The sequence below is a fragment of the Canis aureus genome, chromosome X (assembly GCF_053574225.1).
Source record: "Canis aureus isolate CA01 chromosome X, VMU_Caureus_v.1.0, whole genome shotgun sequence".
Classification (NCBI taxonomy): Eukaryota; Metazoa; Chordata; class Mammalia; order Carnivora; family Canidae; genus Canis; species Canis aureus.
This window is the reverse complement of record NC_135649.1, coordinates 49,191,968-49,206,794: the sequence shown is the minus strand read 5'-3', so window position 1 is coordinate 49,206,794 and position 14,827 is coordinate 49,191,968. Positions and strand designations below refer to the sequence as shown.

The following is a 14,827-nucleotide window of genomic DNA, read 5'->3' as shown; positions in this document are numbered from 1 at the left end:
GGCAAACCAGGATGGCTGGTGACACTACAATCAGCCAGATTCCTAATGTGGGACAGAGCTAGCTTCTAAAAGTCAGTACCATTAAAAAAAAAGTTATTTAAATTAAAAGCAACACCACACTCAAATGCAATATATGAACTGGCTATAAAAGACATTTAGGAGACAGCTGGGGAAATGTAAATACAGCCCAGTGCTCCTCAACCAGCCCATAGATGTAAATGAACTATGTTACTAAACACATTGTTTTATTCAGCTTTTTTTTTTTTTATCACAAAGCTTTCTCAGTGAAGTATGTGGTACACTGATACACTATGGTGCAAGCTCCTTATCTCCCTGTGAGCCATCAAGCAGTCTGCAAACCATACTTCAGGAAGCACTGGATTAGATATTAGATAATATTTGTGAAGATTGGTGAGGTACTATTAATTTCTTTGAGCTGTGCTTATGGTATGATGTACCATACAATTATAGAGAAAAACATCTTAGGTGTATGCTGAGGGATTTTTTTTTCTTTTTTCAAGTATTTTATTTTTTTATTCATGAGAGACACAGAGAGAGAGAGGCAGAGACACAGGCAGAGGGAGAAGCAGGCTCCATGCAGGGAGCCTGACATTGGACTTGATCCCGGGACCCCAGGGTCACGCCATGGGCTGAAGGCAGGCACTAAACCGCTTAGACACCCAGGCTGCCCTATGCTGAGGGATTAAAGGTGAAATGTCCTGATGTCTACAACTTACTTTCAAGTAGTTTACTAAAGAACAGACACACAGGTAAAGCAAATACATGGCGAAACGTTAGCATGTGTTGAATATTGGTGAATATATTGGTGTTTATTGCACTATTTTTTCAACTTTCTTGTATATTTGAAAGTCTTCATAATAAAGATGAAAGAAGCATGACTCTAAAATCATCTTATAAAATAATAAAATAACAAAACTATCAAAATAACTAACAAATTAACTAACTATAAATAACTAACAAAATTATCAGGAAGTTGATTATCCACAGCCAATTCTATATTCCTTGGGGAATAGCTAAGTTAAAAACAGAAAGGCAAGTAAAATTAGCCAAAAGAGGTAATGAAAAGTGCATTCCAAGGTGAGGAAATAGAGTACGAAAAGTATGAAGAAATTTGTATTTTTCAGGGAAAGTAATTCAATGCATATAGAGAAATGAGGCTATCCAGATTATAAAGGGGTGTTGAGGCTACATCAAGAATTTTGGACTTCTAAAAAAGAAAAAAGAATTTTGGACTTCTTGGGGTGCTTGGGTAGCTCAGTCGGTTGGGTGTCTGCCTTAGGCTCAGGTCGAGATCTCAGGGTCCTGGGATCAAGTCCCTTATCAGGCTCCTTGCTCAGCAGGGAGTCGGCTTCTCCCTCCCTGTCAGCCCCTATCCTCTGTTCATGCTCTCTCTCTTTCTCACTCTCTCTCCCTCTTTCCAAATGAATAAAATCTTTAAAAAAATCTTGGACATTTTAAAAGCAGTAAGAAGCCAATAACAGATTTTAAGCACTGGAGAAACACAATGACATTGGCATTTTAGAAAACTCATTATGGCTGTAGAGAATGGAATGGATGAGGGAAAGAGTGGATATAGCAGCTTAAGTGAAGATGGCCTTTTGAGCAATAATGTGGTAAGAAACGATGGCAATCTACTGGGATAGAGACTTGGTGATATGCTGGATGGGGGCAGGAGGTAGAAGAGAAGGATTACTCAGATATAATTCCCAATCTTTTTGGATTGAGTGAATGAGTAGGCTGGTATATTCATCAAGACTTGGAATATTGGAGCAAGAACAAGTTTGGGAGACAGATGTGAAGCATACCACATTAGATACATTGATTTTGGAGTACCTAGAAGATATCCAGGTAGAATCCCCCTTGTAGGCAGTTGGGTATGAGACTGAGAGAGATAGCTCTGATTTCTGGCTTAGATAACTAATAGATAGTATTACCATTTACAGATATGGGGAACAAAAGAGGAGAAAATAAAAATCACTTTCCCATGACATAAAATGAAAAATAGGGAAATGAAAATAAAACTTATCTGATTGCCATAAGTCAACACTTTTTTATCACTTTATTTTTTTAGATATTTTTATTTATTTATTCTTGAGAAACACAGAGAGAGTGAGAGAGGCAGAGACACAGGCAGAGGGAGAAGCAGGCTCCACGCAGGGAGCCTGACATGGGACTCGATCCCGGGGCTCCAGGATCACGCCCTCGGCTGAAGGCGGCCTTAAACCATTGAGCCACCAGGGCTGCCCTTTTTTATCACTTTATATTAATATCTCCTTCTAGGTGATCCCTGGGTGGCTCAGAGGTTTCGCGCCTGCCTTTGGCTCAGGGCATGATCCTGGAGTCCCGGGATCGAGTCCGCGTCAGGCTCCTTGCATGGAGTCTGCTTCTCCCTCTGCCTCTGTCTCTGCCTCTCTCTCTCTCTCTCTCTCTCTATCATAAATAAACAAAAATAAATCGTTAAAGACATTTTAAAAAAATAAAATAAATAAAATCTCCTTCTAGCATTTGTTATTCTTTTTAAAGATTTTATTTATTTACTCTTGAGAGACAGAGAGAGAGGCAGAGACACAGGCAGAGGGAGAAGCAGGCTCCCCATGGGGAGCCCAATGCGGGACCGATCAGAGGTTGTTTGGGATTGGAACCAACCAGGTGCCCTCCTTCTAGCATTTTTTAAATGAATATGTATAAAGTAGCTCTAATAGCCACATATTTCTGAGAAGGAAGCTTCTCTATAAGTATTTAGGATTGAGGGATCCCTGGGTGGCGCAGCGGTTTGGTGCCTGCCTTTGGCCCAGGGCGCGATCCTGGAGACCGGGGATCGAATCCCACATCGGGCTCCCAGTGCATGGAGCCTGCTCCTCCCTCTGCCTGTGTCTCTGCCTCTCTCTCTCTGTGTGTGTGACTATCATAAATAAATAAAAAATTAAAAAAAAAGAAGTATTTAGGATTGAGAAAAATACTAGTTGACCCAAAATCATTTTGTAAATCAGATTTTTTTACATGTCCTTAGGCTCTTAAAAGATTCAAAACATAATCTAAATTGTTCAACAAATAACCAGGGAGAACTCAAGACCTGAAGAAATCATGCACTAGAGAATATCAGTTTTGATATCCAGCTTATTATACCATATACAGGATCATTGGAGGATTCTGGAGCTTTCTGCATACTACATAGCACAGTTATAGGTATTCAGTCTCTTCTTTAAAGATCTTCTTTCCCAGGCAGCCCAGGTGGCTCAGCGGTTTAGCGCCTTACCTTCAGCCCAGGGCCTGATCCTGGAGAACCGGGATCGAGTCCCACGTCGGGCTCCCTGCATGGAGCCTGCTTCTCTCTCTCTCTCTCTCTCTCTCTCATAAATAAATAAAATCTTAAAAAAAAATAAGATCTTCTTTCCCATAAAGTCTCTACTATAACCAATTCTCCTTCCATAAGTGAGAGCTGATTGGTGCTATTGCTCCTACCATTTTTTAAAGGGTATTCTAGAACTTCAAAGCCTAGAAAACCCAAAGGAATGAAGCACTGTGATCACACAGTCACCCTATAATCACATTATAGCTTACTCTGCTTTTTTAAGAAAAGCTAGATTTGTTTCTAGTTCTAATCCTTGGTTACTTAATAAATGCAGGACATATCTACGAAAATCTCTTGGCAAATACAGAGACCCAAGTCAATGTGATATTATTACCAGCAGCAGGGCAAAGCTCAGTTGTGCTATCACCATACCACAGAGTCAGACAGAGGAGATAAGACTGAACTAGGACCAAGGGAGCCATGACAGGATGACAGCAAAGAACAGTCTAGATCTTGGGCCAAGGAGTAGCCACAACCAGGCCAACATCCATGAAAGCAAGGGAACCTGAAAACTAAGGTTATAAATCTTCATCAGATAGAAGGCCTGCTATGGCTGACCCTTGAACAACACTGGTTTGAACTATGCAGAAGAACTTATCCATTGATTTTTTTCAATAAACACCATATAGTAAATGTATTTTTTAATAACATTTTATTTTCTCTAGCCTACTTTATTATAAGAATATAGTATATAATACATATAACATATAAAATATGTATTAGTCAATTGCACCCAAAAGCATAAGATACCTAGGAATAAACCTAACCAAAGAGGTAAAGGATCTATACCCTAAAAACTACAGAACACTTCTGAAAGAAATTGAGGAAGACACAAAGAGATGGAAAAATATTCCATGCTCATGGGTTAGAAGAATTAATATTGTGAAAATGTCAATGTTACCCAGGGCAATTTACATATTTAATGCAATCCCTATCAAAATACCATGGACTTTCTTCAGAGAGTTAGAACAAATTATTTTAAGATTTGTGTGGAATCAGAAAAGACCCTGAATAGCAAGGGGAATTTTAAAAAAGAAAACCAGAGCCGGGGGCATCATAATGCCAGATTTCAGGTTGTACTACAAAGCTGTGGTCATCAAGACAGTGTGGTACTGGCACAAAAACAGACACATAGATCAACGGAACAGAAGAGAGAATCCAGAAGTGGACCCTCAACTTTACGGTCAACTAATATTCGACAAAGGAGGAAAGACTATCCACTGGAAGAAAGACAGTCTCTTCAATAAATGGTGCTGGGAAAATTGGACATCCACATGCAGAAGAATGAAACTAGACCACTCTCTTGCACCATACACAAAGATCAACTCAAAATGGATAAAAGATCTTAATGTGAGACAAGATTCCATCAAAATCCTGGAGGAGAACACAGGCAACACCTTTTTTGAACTTGGCCACAGTAACTTCTTGCAAGATTCATCCATGAAGGCAAGAGAAACAAAAGCAAAAATGAACTATTGGGACTTCATCCAGATAAGAAGCTTTTGCACAGCAAAGGATACAGTCAACAAAACTCAAAGACAACCTACAGAATGGGAGAAGATATTTGCAAATGACCTATCAGATAAAGGGCTAGTTTCCAAGATCTATAAAGAACTTATAAAACTCAACACCAAAGAAACAAACAATCCAATCATGAAATGGACAAAAGACATGAACAGAAATCTCACAGAGGAAGACATAGACATGGCCAAAAAGCACATGAGGAAATGCTCTGCATCACTGGCCATCAGGGAAATACAAATCAAAACCACCATGAGATACCACCTCACACCACTGAGAATGGGGAAAATTAACAAGGCAGGAAACCACAAATGTTGGAGAGGATGCGGAGAAAAGGGAACCCTCCTGCACTGTTGGTGGGAAAATGAACTGGTGCAGCCACTCTGGAAAACTGTGTGGAGGTTCCTCAAAGAGTTAAAAATAGACCTGCCCTACGACCCAGCAATTGCACTGCTGGGGATTTACCCCAAAGATACAGATGCAATGAAACGCTGGGACACCTGCACCCCGATGTTTCTAGCAGCAATGTCCACAATAGCCAAACTGTGGAAGGAGCCTCAGTGTCCATCAAAAGATGAATGGATAAAGAAGATGTGGTCTATGTATACAATGGAATATTACTCAGCCATTAGAAACGACAAATACTCCCCATTTGCTTCGATATGGATGGAACTGGAGGGTATTATGCTGAGTGAAATAAGTCAATCGGAGAAGGACAAACATTATATGGTCTCATTCATTTGGGGAATATAAAAAATAGTGAAAGGGAATAAAGGGGAAAGGAGATGAAATGAGTGGAAATATCAGAAAGGGAGACAGAATATGAAAGACTCCTAACTCTGGGAAATGAACAAGGGGTGGTGGAAGGGGAGGTTGGTTGGGGGTGGGGGTGACAGGCACTGAGGTGGGCACTTGATGGGATGAGCACTGGGTGTTATTCTATATGTTGGCAAATTGAACACCAATAAAAAATAAATTTATAAAAAAATATGTATTAGTTCACTGGTTCTGTTATCAGTAAGGCTTCCAGTCAACAGTAGGCTATTAGCAGTTAAGTTCTTGAGGAGTCAAAAGTTATATGTATAAATTAAATTTTTAAAAAATATTTTGAATTAAAAATAAAATAAAATAAGGTATATGCAAATTTTCAACTGTGTCAGCGGCCCTAACCCATGTTGTTCAAGGGTCACCTGTATAATTCTTCCTGCTCATGATCCAAAGACTGGTTTCTCCAATAACGCAGTCAGGATCTGTAATGTAGCAATATGCCAAATCTGGGAAGTTACTGAAACTTCAGCCTTAATAAAGAGCCTGCAGTATCATAGGAGGCTGATTCGCAAGTGAGGAGGAGCACCAGCTTGCAGTGCATGGTGTGGGAGAACAGATCAACAGGCACAGCTTTTCTCAGAACAAAAGACTCACCAAAGAGCTTCTTAGCTGAGTCCGGAGGACAGCATAGTCCTATAGAAACAGATAGTAATATCAGTTTCTAGAAACCAAGGAGAACCTATAGTAGCACCATTTCTTAAAATGTAAGCCCTTTCCTGTGTTCTGATAGCCCCCTATGTTTCTCCCTATGACAGCATTTATCATATTTAATGTAACTACCTGGGTTGTTTTTTTTCTTAACCATCTTCCTCAGTGGAGTATAATCTTTTCAAGGGTGGAAACAAGGCAAAAACTGCTTATTATCCATCTCTGTGTTCCCAGTTTGTGACACAGAGTAGGGGTTCAATAGTGAATAGAGCAAGTTGCCTAAGTCATATACTTTTCTGTATGATTTGTACATGAAAGGTAATTAATTGGGGCACCTGGGTGGCTCAGTGATTGAGAGTCTGCCTTTGGCTCAGGTTGTGATCCCAGGGTCCTGGGATCAAGTCCTGCATTAGGCTCCTGCAGGGAGCCTGCTTCCCCCTCTGCCTATGTCTCTGCCTCCCTCTCTGTGTCTCTCATGAATAATTAAATATTTTTTTTTAAAAAGAAAGGTAATTAATAAATATTACTGACTTAAATTATTCTGTTGAAATTTAAGCAGGTTACTTTTCCCCCTTATTTCAAAGACAGTTGATCAAAAATAAGCATAAAAACTCACCTATTGGGATCCCTGGGTGGCGCAGCGGTTTGGCGCCTGCCTTTGGCCCAGGGCGCGATCCTGGAGACCCGGGATCGAATCCCACGTCGGGCTCCCGGTGCATGGAGCCTGCTTCTCTCTCTGCCTGTGTCTCTGCCTCTCTCTCTCTCTCTCTCTCTCTCTGTGATGACTATCATAAATAAATAAAAATTAAAAAAAAAAAAAAAAAAAAAAACTCACCTATTGGGACGCCTGGGTGGCTCAGTGGTTGAGCAGCTGCCTTTGGCTCAGGGCATGATCCCAGGGTTCTGGGATCGAGTCCCACATGGGACTCCCTATGAGGAGCCTGCTTCTCCCTCTGCCTGTGTCTCTGCCTTTCTCTCTGCCTCTCTTGAATAAATAAATAAGATCTTTAAAAAAAAAAAACTTACCTATAAACCCAAGGACCACTGTGGACTTTTCAGGATATATCTTTCCAAATATGTATATTTAATTTGGTTTCTTAAAATGGAATCCCACTTTACATATTGTACATACTGCTTTACAACCAGTTTCTTCAGGTAATCATAGATCATATACATCTCTCCACCATATGTAAGGCTACCTCTCATTTTACTGGCTCTATGGTATTTCATTAAATGTGTGTACATAGTTTATTTATCTAATCCCTTGCTATTGGAAATTTAGGCTGTTTTCTAACACTTTACTATTTCAAAAAGTCCCTCCATGAATATCTTTAATAGTTATATCATTGCATACATTTTTAGTTACTTGGTAGAACTGCTGAGTTGAAGGACTGACATGTTTGTAAGGCCCTAAGATATGTACCACTAAACTGTTCTAAAATTGTTGTACAATTTACTCTCAAACCAACAAAACAGAAGAGTTCTTGTTTCCCTCGCTGATTCTCAATAGTTTAAATAGCACTGTCCCAGTGAAATCAGAACAAGACAAGATATTCACTATTGCTTCTACAATGGAACATTTTCTTAGCCAGAATAATAATAAGAAAGAAAAAGTACTGGAAGGAGAAAGACAGACTCTTTTGATATGGTGGTCACATGGTCAGCTGACAAGAAAAATGGCCAGCTACCAAGCAAGAGAATCAACCAGAAAATAAAACTAATAAAAGAATAAGGAAGCTGGACACAAGGTTGGCAATAACTGCTCAGAAAAAGTAATGAAAAGGTCGCATTCATAATAGCAATAAAAACTTTAACCCTAAGAAGACCTGTATTGGAAAGAATTATATGTATATTTAGCTTTAGAGAATTATATAAGACTAGAGTAACTGAAGAGATATATCACATACTTAAACATAAAAAATACTGTAAAGATTTCAATTCTCCCTAAAGTAAATTCAATGCATTTCCAATCACAATCCCAAAAGGATATTTTTGATAAGTTGATTCTAGAGCTCTGTTAGAAAATAGCTGAAAATGTTAAAAGTATATATCCTCTAACTCAGCAACTCCACAACAGGAATTTATCTACTATATATACTATCACATACACTTATTCATCACATATACCTATCTATACACTGTACATATGTGCAAAGATTTATGTACAAGGATATTCATTGCAACATTGTGCTTACAAGAGTAGAAACAACCTTAAAATTCATGAGCAAGAGACTAAATGACATATTTATGTAAGTAAAACTGTATAGTCTATTTAAAAAATTAAGTAGACTTGTAAGTATTGATGGAGATTCTGTATCATTGTAGAACAATCTCCAAAATCTAATGTTAAGTGAAAAGCATGTTGCAGAACAGTGTTTAATCTGTTAAGAAAAAAGGGATGGTATGTATACATACACGTATCTGTACACACACACACACACACACACACACACACTTTTATAGTCACAGAATATCTCTGATAGGCTACACAAGAAACTGGTAAGAGTAGAGACATCTGAAGGACCAGGGGTCAGGAGTAAGAAAAACTATTCACTGCATACTCCTGTATTGTTTGAATTTTTCTGCCATATGCACGTATTGTCTTTTCAAAACAAATTTTTCTTACCTTTTTGAGGCCATGTTTATTGTTTTACTCACTGTTAAGTGTGAGCAGAATCCTAGGTTTACTCTTAATCGTTGCATTTTTAAATTTATTGTCTTGCATAATAAGTATTTTCATTATATTCAAAAATGAAATAACATAAAAAGGTATTCAGTGAAGTCTCCTTCCCAACTGTGATACTCATCTCCATAGTTCTCTCTGACCATAGACAGCTATTATCATTTTCTAATATGACTTACCAGTTTCTCTATGCCTATACAAATGAATATAAATCCATATTCTTCTAATCTTTTGTCCTTTTGTACAAAGACAGTTTCCTATTATATAAACAATTCTGAAAAAAAATAAACAATTCTGTATACCTTACTATTTCCACTTAGCAACAGACCATAGAACCAATATCACAAGCCACAAAAGAAAATAGTCCGGGGCAACTGGGTGGCTCAGTGGTTGAGTGTCTGCCTTTGGCTTAGGTCATGATACTGGGGTCCTGGGATCAAGTCCCACATCAGGCTCCCCACAGGGAGCCTGCTTCTCCCTCTGCCTATGTTCCTGCCTCTCTCTTTTTCTGTCTTTTTCATGATCAAATAAGTAAAATCTTTAAAAAATAAAATAGTCTGGACATATTCAAAATTGATACTCTTACTGATACTCTTACTTAAAAGGACACCATAGAGAAAAGGAACAGAGAACCCACAGAATGGGAGACAATTTTGGCAAATCATGTATCTGATAAGGGGCTTGTATCTAAAATATATAAAGAAATCTTAAAATTCAATAAAAAGGCATACCAATTAAAAAATTGACAAAGGATCTGAATAGACATTTCTCCAAGAAAAGATATACAAATGGACAATAAATACATGCAAAAATTCTCAACATCATTAGCCACTGGGGAAATGCAAATCAAAACCCCAAGGACATATCACTTTTCACCTGTTAGGATAAATAGAATAAAACAGACAGTAACAAGAGTTGGTAAGAATTTCAACAAATTGGAACTCTTCACATGCTGCTGGTGGAAATGTAAAATAGGGTAGCTATTTAGAAAACAGTCTGGCTGTTTAACACAGGGTTACCACATGACCCAGCCAATTCCACTCCTAGGTATCTACCCAAGAGAAATGAAAGTATATGTTCACACAAAAATTTGCACCTGAATGTTCACAGGAGCACTATTCACAAATGGCAGAAACAACTTAAATGTCTGTCAACTGACACGAGAATATATAAAATGAGATATATCCATGAAATGAAATATTATTCAGCCATAAAGGAGTGAAATACTGATACATGTTACCCCATGCATGAACCTTGCAAACATCATGATAAGCAAAAGAGGCCAGATGCAAAGAACCATATATTGTATGACTTCATTTGTATGAGGTGTACAGAATAGGCAAATCCATAAAAACAGCAAATAGATTAGTGGTTGCCTAAGGCCAACGGGTTGGGAAAAAATGGGGAGTAACAGGTGAGAGGTTCAGGGTTTCCATTTGAAGTGATAACAATGTTCTGGAGATAGGGGTAATGGCCACGTAAGTCTGAGAACATACTAAAAAACCACAGAATTGTACACTTAAATAGATGAATTTTATTTTATTTTTTTAAATTTTTATTTATTTATGATAGTCACACACAGAGAGAGAGAGAGAGGCAGAGACACAGGCAGAGGGAGAAGCAGGCTCCATGCACCGGGAGCCCGACGTGGGACTCGATCCCGGGTCTCCAGGATCGCGCCCTGGGCCAAAGGCAGGCGCCAAACCGCTGCGCCACCCAGGGATCCCCATAGATGAATTTTATATATGAATTATATCTCAATAAAGCTATTTAACAACAACATACCTTAGAGATCTTTCTCTATATGTACATAGAGAATATCTGTATTCCTTTTTATAGCAGCACAGTGTAGCAGCACAGTATTCCATTGTATGGATTTAGCATTGATGGTTTAACCAGTTCCCCACTGGCAGTTTTAGGATATTTCACTGCTTATTGTTACAATATTGCAGTAAGTAACTTTGTGTCTATGTCATTTTACTGTGTGTCAGTATATTTGTAAGATAAAGCCTCAGGAATGGAATTACTGGTTTAAGGGGTATTTATGCATTTATAACCTGTATTGCTAAATTTCCCTCCACAGGGATGGTACCAATTTACAATCTAACTAGTAATTTTTTAGAATTCATGTTTCCTCATAGCATTGCCAACAGTGTATTACCAAACTTTGGAAACTTTGCCAATCTGAAATGTAAAAAGAGACATCTCAGGGTACATTTAATTTGCATTTTCATTATAATTGAAGAGACGGAGCATCCTTTCATGGTTCTTAAACACATTGATATTTTCTTTCTTCTGTTAATTTTCCTTTGGTGCTTCTTTCTTTTTCTTTTATTTCAGGCTTTTATTCAAATTCCAGTTAGTTAACACACAGTGTAATATTAGTTTCAGGAGTAGGATTTAGTTATTCATCACTTACACTCAATACTCAGTGCTCATCACAAGTGCCTTCCTTAAAGCCCATCACCCATTTAACCCATCTTCCCTGTCCACCTCCCCCCAGCAACCCTCAGTTTGTTCTCTATAGCTAAGAGTCTGTTTTGGGACGCCTGAGTGGCTCAGCAGTTGAGCATCTGCCTTCAGCTCAGAGCATGATCCTGGAGTCCCCGGATCAAGTCCCACGTCGGGCTCCTTGCATGGAGCCTGCTTCTTCCTCTGCCTGTATCTCTGCCTCTTCTCTCTGTGTCTCTCATGAATAAATAAATAAAATCTTTAAAAAAAAAAACAGGGTCTGTTTTATGGTTTGCCTCATTCTCCCCCCTCTATGCCCAACTTGTTTCATTTCTAAAATTCCACATATGAGTGAAATCATATGGTATTTGTCTCTTTCTAATGGACTAATCTCGCTTAGCATAATACACTCTAGCTCCATCCATGTCATTGCAAATGGCAAGATTTCATTCATTTTGATGGCTGAGTGATATTCCCTCGTGTGTGTGTGTGTATATATATACATGTGTGTGTGTATCCATTCATGGTATCACATCAATGGACATTTGGGCTCTTTCCATAATTTGCCTATGTTGATAACACTGCTATAAACATCAGAGTGCATGTATCCCTTCGAATTGCTTTTTTTTTAAGATTTTATTTATTTATTCATGAGAGACACAGAGAGAGAGAGAGGCAGAGACAAAGGCAGAGGGAGAAGCAGGCTCCATGCAGGGAACCCGACGTGGGACTCGATCCCGGGTCTCTAGGATCATGCCCTGGGCCAAAGGGAGGCACTAAACCACTAAGCCACCAGGGATCCCCACCCCCCGCCTTTTTTTTTTTTTTAAGATTTTAACCTTCAAAACACTTTTATATCCTTTGAGTAGCATGAGTACTGGATCACAGGGAGGTAGTTCTATTTTTAACTTTTTGAGGATCCTCCATACTGTTTTCCAGAGTAGTTGCATTAGTTTGCATTCCTACCAACAGTGTAAGAGGGTTTCCCTTTCTCCACATCCTTGCCAACACTTGCTGTTTTCCTGTGTTGTTTATTTTAGCCATTCTGAGGGACGCTGGGGTGACTCAGTGGTTGATAGTCTGCCTTTGACTCAGGGCATGATCCCGGGGTTCTGGGATCGAGTTCCACACTGGGCTCACTGCAGGGAACCTGTTTCTCCCTCTGCCTCTCTCTGCATGTCTCTTATGAATAAGTAAATAAAATCTTAAAAAAAAAAAAAAAAAGAACTGACCAGGGCCAGACCTGGAGGGAAGCAAGAGGCATTCATCTTGGGTACAAAACTTAAAAGGGTGCTAAAAAACTCAGTAATCAAGACAAATAATATTCTTTTAAAGATTTTATTTATTTATTCATGAGAGACACAGATATATAGAGAGAGGCAGAGACACAGACAGAGGAGAAGCAGGCTCCATGCAGGAAGCCCAATGCAGGACTTGATCCCAGAACTCCAGGATCATGCCCTGAGCCAAAGGCAGGTGCCAAACCGCTGAGACACCCAGGGATCCCCCAAGACAAATAATAGTTTAATACAGTATTTTGGAAAATCAAATTGGAAACAATCTGCAGGCTGGTTCCCTGCTTTTATAAATAAAGTTTTATTGGAACCAAGATTAGAATAAGATGAGTGAGGCAGGGTTTAGCAAGCACAGGCGTGAATCTTGCTTTTTTCTTTTTAATCTTAATGTGTTTTTCATCATGGATTTCTTGGACTAATTTTGATTTTTGAAAATGATGTATTATAAATGTATCTTAATTACTGATATTTTGTGTACCATCTTATTAAATTTTACACCCAAAGTGAGTTGCTTTACTTGCCTTACCTGAGACCTGGCCCTATAACTGACTATTGATGGTATAATAATGCCTTTTTTCTGTCTCCTTACATCACTCTGTGTTTTCTAAATCTGTACAGTAAATATGGATTACTTTGATAATCAGGAAAAAATAATTTAGAAAAAGAAGTCATGACTCACTCAATGATGTTCCTTGTGGTTTCACCATGGGGCTTGCAGGAAACAAAAATCTGCGTGCGGATAGCCCTGCAGTTTTGAATGGCTTGAACCACCTGATAGTCTGAAGGAAGAAACACATTGCTATTAATATAATTAAACCATCGTGGGTTAGCAGAAACTACCAACTGGCTAGCACCTAGGATTGGTTAGGAAAAGAGGAGAAGTAGGTTCAGAGCCAGCTCACTGGGAGCTCCCTTAGGATTGTATGGGAGTAATGGACTAAAGATGGTGGACATCAGGACGCCTGGGTGGCTCAGTGGTTGAGCATCTGCCTTCAGTTCAGGGTGTGATTCCAGGGTCCTGGGATTAAGTCCTACATTGGCCTCCCCCCCATGGAGCCTGCTTCTCCCTATGACTCTACCTCTCTCTCTGTCTCTTATGAATAAATAAATAATAAAATCTTAAAAAAAAAAAAGATAGTGGACATCATGAGAATACCCAATGAGTTCTGTAACAGAAAAGCTATGCATTCCTATGCAGTCCTGCCTGGGCTGGGCTCACCACAGCAACAATGAACTGCCAATTTTCCTTTGACTGTAGCAGCTGTGGTAAAATCTTCTCTGCTCGACCTGTGTGGAATTCACAGTTGGTGATACCTGCAAAAGAGAGGACCACATGACAGAATTTAAAACTCAAGCCCAGCAGTGAGGGAAGGTAGTAGAGGGAGGCTTTACAGAAATGTACAGGAGCCCAGGCTCTGCCGTCTTCCCTTTGGACGTAGCATACCTCTGACTAACAATAAAAGAAATGCTGTTGGATCTGCCTCATTGTTGCCAGCACACTTTCCTTTGCAATATCTCAGTAGGTCTTTCAGCTTTAGATACTAGACCATGTTATTTTAAAACTTAGTGACACATAGTACATAAGTACCTACCAAAAAGAAAACCTTAACTTTTACTCAAGTGCTCTGTCTGCTATCTTAGAGATTTTCAGAGCCTCAAGAGTTCTCTGGAGGTAGGGTAGAGGGAACAAGGGGATCTGTTTTCTTTTTTTTTTTTTTTTTATTTACGATAGTCGCAGAGAGAGAGAGAGGGAGAGGGAGAGGCAGAGACATAGGCAGAGGGAGAAGCAGGCTCCATGCACCAGGAGCCCGATGTGGGATTCGATCCCGGGTCTCCAGGATCGTGCCCTGGGCCAAAGGCAGGCGCCAAACCGCTGCGCCACCCAGGGATCCCGGGGATCTGTTTTCTATATTGCAGTTTGGCATAGGATTTTGTTCAAAGAAAAGGTTCTGCTGCTAACAGCTGTTTGAAACCTATTGTATCATGCTATAATGCCTCATGAGTCTAATGTCAAGAAGGCTCCTCTTC

General features: G+C 39.3%; 1 protein-coding gene and 1 long non-coding RNA gene across 3 annotated transcripts in view; both read right to left on the bottom strand.

Moving 5' to 3' along the window:
- LOC144307517 (uncharacterized) overlaps positions 1 to 14,827 on the bottom strand; it is a 115,955-nt gene that overhangs the window by 57,909 nt on the left and 43,219 nt on the right. Inside the window, exon 1 of one of the 2 annotated variants that reach the window (XR_013374363.1) lies at positions 3,278 to 3,390. The exons of the other annotated variant lie outside the window; for it this stretch is intronic. This is a non-coding gene — a long non-coding RNA (uncharacterized LOC144307517). Of the gene's footprint in view, positions 1 to 3,277; positions 3,391 to 14,827 lie in introns of those variants that run through there. 2 annotated transcript variants of the gene reach the window in all.
- TRMT2B (tRNA methyltransferase 2B) overlaps positions 6,177 to 14,827 on the bottom strand; it is a 51,465-nt gene continuing 42,814 nt past the window's right edge. Inside the window, 3 exon segments of the mRNA XM_077888569.1 lie at positions 6,177 to 6,354; positions 13,479 to 13,570; positions 13,986 to 14,113. Of these exon segments, the coding sequence (XP_077744695.1) occupies positions 6,177 to 6,354; positions 13,479 to 13,570; positions 13,986 to 14,113 (398 nt within the window).